General features: G+C 35.5%; 1 protein-coding gene across 1 annotated transcript; it reads left to right on the forward strand.

Annotated features, from left to right (window-relative positions):
- Window positions 1–2,291: 2,291 nt before the first annotated feature.
- LOC143363966 (uncharacterized) lies at window positions 2,292–8,593 on the forward strand. The gene is made up of 4 exons (XM_076804494.1): window positions 2,292–2,427; window positions 2,728–2,933; window positions 6,005–6,290; window positions 8,311–8,593. The coding sequence occupies exons 1-4, from the start codon at window positions 2,292–2,294 to the stop codon at window positions 8,589–8,591; spliced, it is 909 nt and encodes a 302-aa protein (XP_076660609.1). The 3' UTR covers window positions 8,592–8,593.
- The last annotated feature ends 864 nt before the right edge of the window (window positions 8,594–9,457 follow it).

A 9,457-nucleotide genomic window follows, 5' to 3' on the forward strand; every position in this document is an offset into this window, starting at 1 on the left:
TATGAATTGATTCGAAAGGGACTTTAACCCGATCTCACTAGACTTGACGCGACGTGACTGCACGAGTACTGAACCGCGTCTGAATCTTGACTGAACCGCTTCTCGACTAACCGAAGAGGATGAAAATGAACGGGTTTATATACCTTGAAAATGAAAGGGGTACTCTGTTTAAGATTTAATGTCACGTAGGGTCACAGTCACATTTTTTGTCGTTTCTAATGAAAAGCAGGCCTCAGTTAGATTTTCGTTGAAAGGGGTTAATGAAGGTTATCCGGGCTATTTCCTATCAGAATATTGATTAACGGATGCCAGAAGGGAGTGTTTAGAGATTTTGGTATAAAGAAGGCATACAGTATCTTTCGTTAATAAAAGGGGTCTGTTGGGACGCTTTTCGTTCTCAGAAAAGAGATTAGAAATTCTAATCGAAATAAACGTGGAGAACGTCTCCATACGTAACACTGTAATAATGATCGTTGTTTCAGTGATAAGTAACTTTTTGTAATTAATATTTGTTGTTAATTTATTATCACTCATTTCTTACAATTTATTTTTATATATTAAAGATAATTACTTTTTATCTAACGGTTTTGTCATTCTCTTCCCTCCACTTTCCTCCCGTTGTTCCTTCCATGTTCATTGATCCCTCAAAATCAAATCAGATTCTGATAGTATATTTAATTTGCATTTTTGGTCATAAATATCATTGTCATTATTAGACCAAAAACGCGTGACCAAGAACGCAGTAGAATAAAAGTATTGAAAAGTTTTTTTATAAATTCATATACAGGATGTCTCACCTAACTCGAACATCTAAAGTATCTCGCTTGTTTTTTATGACAGAAAAAATTGCAGAGGAAAACATTAGTTGGTTCAGAGGGGCAAATATTATAGTAGGCAAAAAAAACTGTTGAAGGTTATATTTTTTGAGATTTCAAGGTCATCGATGTTTTTTTAAATGGAATGATATATTTTTATTATCGCTATATGATAGCCAAGGTCAAGACGAATTCAACGACCTGTAATATTATCACCTCCGCGTGACCTTGAGTTTGTTATCACCAACGATTCTACACCACACATTTACACTCCATAGACGCTGGTGTACAACTTGTCGAAGTCATTTCGGGTTTTCAATGCACCAATAATGCATATTATGTGTATTCAGTTGTCCATGGTTAGAAAAAGTAGCTTCGTCAGTAAAGAGAACGTCATAAAAGAAATGTTCATTTCTTTGTATTTGCTGCAATGCCCATGTACAAAAAGCAACACGATTCTCAAAGTCATTGCCACCAAGCTCCTGATGTAAGGAAATATGGTATGGATGAAAATGACGTTGCAATATTCGGGACACACTTGCTTTGCAAATGCCTAAGAACATCCAATTTTTCGACAACTTGTAGTAGGATCAATATTGACTGTAGCCAATACAAAAGTTTCGGCATCTTCTCCAGTTTCAGGCTTTGCTCGTCTTCTGTTTAGTGATTTAACACTCCCTTTTCTACAAAACAATTGACCTATGCGGTCAAAACTTTGTCGAGGACGATGATTTCTCTCAGGGTATTTTTCTGCGTACAGTTGAGATGATTGTACTGAGTTACTTTTAGCCTCGCCCATAAACTAAAATCATCTCTATCTTTTCTGCATCACTGTACACTATCGTTTCGGAGAAGTAACGTTATCTTTCACAATCAAATAAATCCCGAAGAATTTCTTAAACGTACTGATATCAGTCATCATAAGGAGAAGAATTTGTATCAGTGTTTACAATTTATTGTAAGCGTGTTTACAGTCAATAGTCAAAGTTCAAGAACATTTCGTGAAACCCTAGGGGACATGTCATCGTTGTTTCACTATTTAGGTCAAGTGTCCTACTTTTATGAATTTTGCGTACTCGACGTCACGTGAAGGTCATAATATTACAGGTCGTTGGATTCGTCTTGACCTCGGATATCATATAGCGATACTAAAAATATATCATTCCATTGAAAAAAAACTTCGATGATCTTGAAATCTCAAAAAATATAACCTTGAACACATTTTGTTGCTCATCGTAATATTTGTCCCCCTGAACCAACTAATGTTTTCCGTTGACATTTTTTTCTATCATAAAAAACAAGCGAGATATTTTAGATGCTCGAGTTATGTAAGACACCCTGTATAAAAACGTGCATGAACTTTTCAATCTGTATAGTTTACACTTTACTAAGTTTCAATTTATAATATTTTCGAGAAAAACCGTGTCTTCAGTTTTCCACCCACTACATCATGCACCACATCTGAAAAAATGATTGATGGGTTATGAAAGCGTCAGCATTATCCACGGTTTATTGTTATACGATTTCTTTTTACGAAAATATAATAGTTTAAATATCGACAACTTATCGAAAATTGGAAATTTACTATTCAATTATGCCTTCTGGTACCGCTGTACTTTGAAACTGAAAAAAACGCTTTAAGAATTTAGACCTGAAGTATCTCTTTTAAAAAATTCAACGCTTGAAAGGCTACCAGATAATTGATATTTTAAGGGTTAAATACGTGAAAGGCGTTTCGACTCTTTAATAAACTGATGAAGTTTATTGAAAACTTAAAAAGTTTCACTTTGGAAGCTACTCAAGCTTCACTTGAATAAAAACACACTTTCCATTCAGTGTGTACTTACTTGGGAAACCTAACGTAATTTCGGCAATACTTACCCTATCTAAATACTTAATGATCTTTCTCCAGGTTGCGGTAGCATAACGCCGAAATCCACGTGGGGTAAAATCGCGACCATGGGTTACGCCAGCCTCGGGATCCCGTTGACTGTGGTTTACCTATCGAGCGCCGGAGGTCTGTTATCCAGATGTGCCAGAGGTGTCTTTACACGTGCTCTTTGCTGCTGCCTTTGTTCGAATTGCGGCTATTGTTGCTACGATGAAAGAAGAATGGAGGTGAGCGAAGAAACATTAATTGATAGAATATTTCTCGTAAAATGTCAAATGAAACACATCTATAGTACAGGTACAATTAACTATTACATTGTCCCGAATCTAAACTCTGGAAGTTCCATATTATTCGAATTCAAACGAGCATTGATTAAAGATTTTTTACTTTTCATACATATACAATACATATATTGCTCTTTGCTTTGTTGCTCTCTTCCAATTAACAATGTCTTGATAGGTGGAAGTCATTTGTATCCCAAATAGATACAGATTTTGCATGAACTCTGCACTCGTACAGGAACGAAAGGACAAGGAAATATATTTGCTGTTTATAAATGAATATATTACAATTTAAAGATTATTAGAAATTATTGGAAGTTTTAGTAAAACAATGTGATAACCTATTAATTTTAGAGGAATTCAACACGATCGTGAAAAAAAAGAAAATAGTGGAGAGTCTTGCACACGTAAATTCCTTAGGCATATGTATATACAGTCAGTCAAAAAAGTCTCCGTACACCGTACAAGAATTTATTTAAAGTTGCATAATTTTAAAGGAAATGGTAATAAATAAATAATTCTTTCGTTGTTATATTCAGAAATATAACATTAATTATTAGTGCAAACAAAAAGATGTTACATGCATTTGTTAACAAATAAACGAACTAAAATGACGAGCATAACAAAAATGAGGTCAAAAAAGTCTCCGTACAGAGACTGTGAGCGTGTAAATTTATTTCCTTTGTTAACGGTTCAGCTGAATGTTTACAAATAACTCTCAAGGAAACACTCTATGGTCAAGTATAATTTAGTTGCTTGACTGTTAGCAAGAATAAAAGACGTTTTCGCGAAAAAATTTCTCCGAAATGGAAGTACCACTTGCGACCAGAGATTTAATTATAAAATTAAGAGAAGATTCATTATCCATTAGAAAAATAGGTCAAATAGTAAAAAGGACACATTCTTCGGTACAATATATTTTTGAGAAATACGCAAAAACTAAATCTATTCAAAGTTTACAACGTACAGGTCGACCACAAAAATTAGATACTAATCATAAACGTGCAATCCTACGAACAATTCGTTGTGATCCACAAACGAGTGCACCAATATTGGCCAGTATGATAGAAAATGACTATAATATAAAAGTAGTGCCTGAAACTATTCGAAATGTTATGAGAAAAGCTGGATACAATAGTCGTACAGCCAGGAGAACACCGTTCGTAAGTAAAGTTAATAAAAGAAAACGTTTTGAATTTGCGAAGGCACACGTTAATAAGGATCAAAGCTTTTCGAATAATGTTATATTTAGTGATGAATGTAAATTCACTATTTTTACTTTGGAGGGAAATGTTAAAGTGTGGAGAAAACCAAATGAACAGATGAAACTCAAAAAACTCCCATCGTTTAAATAAGGAGGCGCCAGCGTGATGGTGTGGGGGTGTATGAGTGTAGCAGGGGTGGGAAATTTAGTCTTTATTGACGGTATAATGGATCAGCATAAATATTTGAACATTTTGAAAGAAAATTTAAAAAACAGTGCCAGAAAATTACATCTTGAAGAGTCGTTTATCTTCCAGCAGGATAACGACCCTAAGCACATGGCTAAGAAAGTAAAGGAATGGGTATTATACAATGTCCCGAAACAGCTGCATACACCTCCACAATCTCCCGACATTAATGCAATCGAACATTTGTGGGGAGCAATAAAAAGAAATTTGAAAAAATACACAATAAAAAACAAGGAAGACCTAAAATCTAATATATTGTTGGAATGGGAAAATATTCAGCCAAGTACAATACAAAAATTAGTTCAAACAATGCCAAAGAGGATGCAAGAAATTATAAAATTAAAAGGCGGTCCAACTGATCACTAATTAACAAATTATGAATAATAGTGTTACATGTACAGAGACTTTTTTGACCTCGTTTTCGTTGAGTATTACTTTTTCCTTTGTTTATTTGTTAACAAATAAATGTAATATAGCTTTTGTTGCACTGTTAATAAATGTTATGTTTAGTGAACATAATAACGCAAGAATTATTTATTTATTACCATTTCCTTTAAAATTGTGCAACATTAAATAAATTCTTGTACGGTGTACGGAGACTTTTTTGACTGACTCTAGGTACTGATGCATGAAAAGATGTATGATGTTCAATCCTCATGAGACCGAAAAGCGATACATTTCTCTTGCACGGTAAAATATGAATATCTTCACTATTATACAGAGTGAATGTAAACTGTGGTACAGCAGGAAAGTGGAGTTATATTTCTCAGAGGAACAATAACTGATAAGTAGAGCAAATGAGAGATTAAATATTTTAAAATACATGAAATACAACACTTATTATTTACGTAATGTTAAAAAGGCACCTACATCATATTCATACATATATTATTTTGATCAATATACATATATACAGGGTCCCCCCGTTAAGTTATGTCACCATTTTTTAGGCATTTCCGATAGTGCAATTAAAAAATGGTTTTAGACAAAAGTTTGTCAATACTTGGCGAGTTACACGTCCGCATATTCTTAAATCTAAAAAAATACTCTTTACGTAAAAAAGTAAAGGTCACCTTGACTTTTTTAAATGGCACCACATGTTTTGGACATAATAGAATTGTTGCTGACGTCGAGATGAATTCAACAGTGTTTTATACTATGACCTTGAAATGACCTCAAACTCGAATAATTTTGTGCTAACGTAACTTTAATGAAAAATTATTTCTTCGTTTTTTCATTGCATTAATGTTTATCGTAAATGAAAATATTTTCCACATTGAAAAACTGAATAATGATAATAATAGAAGCATAGAAGAATTTGTTTGAGCGAAATTTCACGAAACAATTCTCAAGTATAACCCTTCCTTTGGCGTCTCTAGATGTATGTAATCCTCGAATAATTTGTGTATTTTTTTATTTGCAAATCCGTGTACACAAAGTTTATCTTTCCATGTTGATCTTGATAAGATAAATTTGGAAAGGAATATTGCAAAACAGTGCGGGAAAGTGAAGGCACTTTCTTGGTAGATCGATCTTAAAATTGCTTTTAAATTGACATGGGCCCAGGAGAAGGAGAGGCGAATGAGGAAGAAAAGGCAGCAGGAAGAACTGGCTCAGCAGCAACAGCAATTGCAGTTACAGGAGCCCTTTTATGTCCGCGCAAATGCGTCAACGTTCACGAGCACAGTGGAAATTAAGGCCAGCCCAAAGGACGAAGTGTCGAGTCTTGGCTCCGGTGACAGGCCAAACGTTACTATACTCGCACCAATCAGCATTTGTCTCGGTGCAATACTGTGCTACATTGTGGCAGGCGCTTTTACTCTGCACAAGTTGGACGACTGGTCCTTTGTGGGTACGTTGCAAAAGAGAATCCCGATTTTTCCCGAACGAAACGCATTGCCTCAAAAGGGATATATAGTCAACGATATGCATCAGAAAATGTCAAAAATTATTTAACGTGCCTTACCTACCACGGAAGTGAATTTCTAATTTTCATAGAGATTAGTATATTCCAATTAAAAACGATTACCTGATGAAATATTTACTGATTTACTGATTGAATGCGGACAATAAAGAATTCAGATAGCATCGGTTCGGATAATCGAGCTTATGCTACATCGTCAATTAAACAAATAAATATGATCCAAATCGTATTAAGTTTGGCCTCTTTATGTTCAGTAAAATGTCACAACTATAGTGGTGAAAATCTCATGAAAAAATAAGTAAAACCAATAAAGTTTTGTCATTACATTAGTAATGTCTCAACGATATATCTACTCCTATATCATGTCATACTATCGTGGGAAAATTTTTCTCTCCCATATATTTATAGGGACATTACACTGTGGTCCTTTATTTTAATAGCAATATTGTGTGTTGAAAATCAGTAACAAAAAGAGTCCAATTTTTCCAAAATTGAGATTTTGATACCTGTAAAATGTTTCTAGAAAATGAGGCCAAACTTTTTTAGAAAAATCCCAAAATTAACTTATTTTTGGAAGAAATTTTTTCAGCAGAACTATTATACTTTTTACATTACGATTTTGCGCACACATTTATGGGTATTTGAAGTACATAAATTGTTTTTTTTTTTAAATCAAAAACAATAAAAATGACGAGTTATATACATTTTTATGAAGTATGTTTTAGAAAATATTTGTTGAGCGTTGCCATGATTCTGGTCCTTTTGCTTCTGTTGATTGAAAACCAAAAAATGATGAATTATATTTAATCAGTACACATAAATGTGACTAAGTCCGAATCAAAATAAATTGAAAATCTTGATTATTTACAAAATGGAGGAATTTTCAATTTTGATTTTTGTAATATTTCTCCGCGTTTAATATAATTATTTAATGTGTAACTATTAAGAGCCAAGACTCCGTAATTCACAATGAGGTAGAGCGACTACGTTACCGACAAAATTAGGCGGAACATGATTTTACGTGTCTCAACTTTTCGTCCTTATATGAGAATATTTTTCACTGGGGAAGGGCTCACTCTAAAGAGGAGTGTTCAATCTAACGCGCTGGTCATGAACAAACGAAACTATGCAGATATTTGGCAATATAAATATTAGAAGTAGACCAAAAACCGCACAATGTACATGCCGTGCAATCCAAGCATTTTTATGCCATTGGATTAGTTTTCTGGATGAAATCGAGAGTAGCGCACGCTAGAAAATATCTCCAGAAACAAATTGAGCTATTTTTTGTCTTGATTCTCTGCGAAATAAAGCCAAAAACTTGAAACACGTTTCTGGCGTCAGAATTCATAATATCGATAATGCAGAGCAAAACATGTGACAACGACCCGTCGGATCAAACCAAAACGGATCTTAAGTCTGTGTCTGAAGACTGTGAACGGAAATTATACAGCAGTTACCGACCTGCTGACTCTGAAAAAGTCACGTGACTACCCTTCGCCCTTAATGATATAAACATTTGTGTATTTAGACGATTTATCTGAAATGAATATTCGATAGAATTGAATTGAATTGTATTTTTAATATATTCAGTTGTAATATTAATAATGTACAATTATTGAGATTGTACCGATGCATCTATGAGAATTTGTTCAACAAACTTATTTCTTTGGGCATATATTATTGTAATAATGGCTCAAAATTTAATAGATAAATTCTTGCTATTTTTATAAAGTATTGTAAAGTATCCCATTTTAACGCTCCGTAATCCTAATGTTAAGGATTAAAGAAAATGGATTCTTCGAAAGTTCAAAACCAAAATACCCCCTTAAATCTAGAATCGGAAGGCACTTTGATTGAAGAACCGATAGATTTTCATTTAAGATTACGCCAGCAATGAAAGGGTTATATTGTGCATTTAACCGTCTTGTTTCTTATTTGATCGCAGATGCAAGCTACTTCTGCTTCATGAGCATGAGCACGATTGGGTTCGGCGATATGGTTCCCGGTTCCTACCCCCGTCAGAATCTTTACGAGTCGAGGAACGTAACCATTTGGTTTTGCTCCTGCTACATAATGTCTGGGATCGCAATCACCGCGATGTGCTTCAACATCCTCCATGATGAGATCGTCCATAGGCTCAGCCATCAGGTGGAAAAACCGGAGCCGATCAAAGCCAGTCCAAGTGTGGACGAGCTGTCAACGGATCCTTTCGCGTTGACCTCGTGACAATTTCCGTCTGGCAACCTGTGCCACAGGAACGGCAACGACGAGAACGACATATGCGGAACAGATCCACCTACCAGTCTGTTCGCCCACGAGAACGAAATCAATATCTTAAAGGACTGTTTCAATCAGGTAGACGTCACTAGAGACTGCAAGCCGATTCTGAAGCTCGAGGATCACGTGCCGTCGATTCCTAGTGTTTACATGTTGCCGAAAGTTGACGAAGAGACCGAGGAGAATACGGAGATGTAAAACTTTACACTTCTTGTAGTCCGAACAAGTATGCTTGATCTAGGCAACAATGTGAAAAGTAACCCGGCGGATATAGATGAAACGCAAGATATATGTATGTTAAAAATAGAGTAATACTCGTTCTATTATAACGATATAACGTGTGCACGCGCGTGCTTCAGCGTATAGCGAAAGGTCGTTCGATAAAGTTCATCGTTCGTGTTGATCGCAAGAACAATTTTTTTCAATCGTCTTTCCGACTGAATCTTCTCGGGAAGAGAAATACTCCTTCTAGACCAGTGCCGGGCACGTTTGCTTCAATTCAGGCAAAATCGTCCCCACCATAGCCCGCCCACTATCCCCTTCCAGTGAGCGCCGTTACCGTGGGGCAACGAAAACGCGAGACACCAGCGAACTCGACGAAAGCGTGCGCTGCACGGAGGACCGATTGATGGGGGAAGCAAGCGTTCGAGGGGCCCCAAACGTGCCCAGCACTATTCTAGAGAATCAAGGAATCCATTGTTTTTAAACACTCATTTAAATAACAGATATTTAACTAGCGTTGTCGTGCAGAGTTATTTTCGACTGTACATTAACTGCTCCGAAGAAATAATTCCGAGCGAAACGCAAAATACAAG

The sequence above is a fragment of the Halictus rubicundus genome, unplaced genomic scaffold, assembly GCF_050948215.1.
Source record: "Halictus rubicundus isolate RS-2024b unplaced genomic scaffold, iyHalRubi1_principal scaffold0198, whole genome shotgun sequence".
NCBI lineage: Eukaryota > Metazoa > Arthropoda > Insecta > Hymenoptera > Halictidae > Halictus > Halictus rubicundus.

Coding starts and splice junctions, on each gene's coding strand:
- LOC143363966 (XM_076804494.1), top strand. CDS start 2,292: ATGGGTTATGAAAGCGTCAGCATTATCCACGGTTTATTGTTATACGAT. Junction 2,934..6,004: donor ACGATGAAAGAAGAATGGAG/GTGAGCGAAGAA, acceptor ACATGGGCCCAG/GAGAAGGAGAGGCGAATGAG. Junction 6,291..8,310: donor GGACGACTGGTCCTTTGTGG/GTACGTTGCAAA, acceptor ATTTGATCGCAG/ATGCAAGCTACTTCTGCTTC.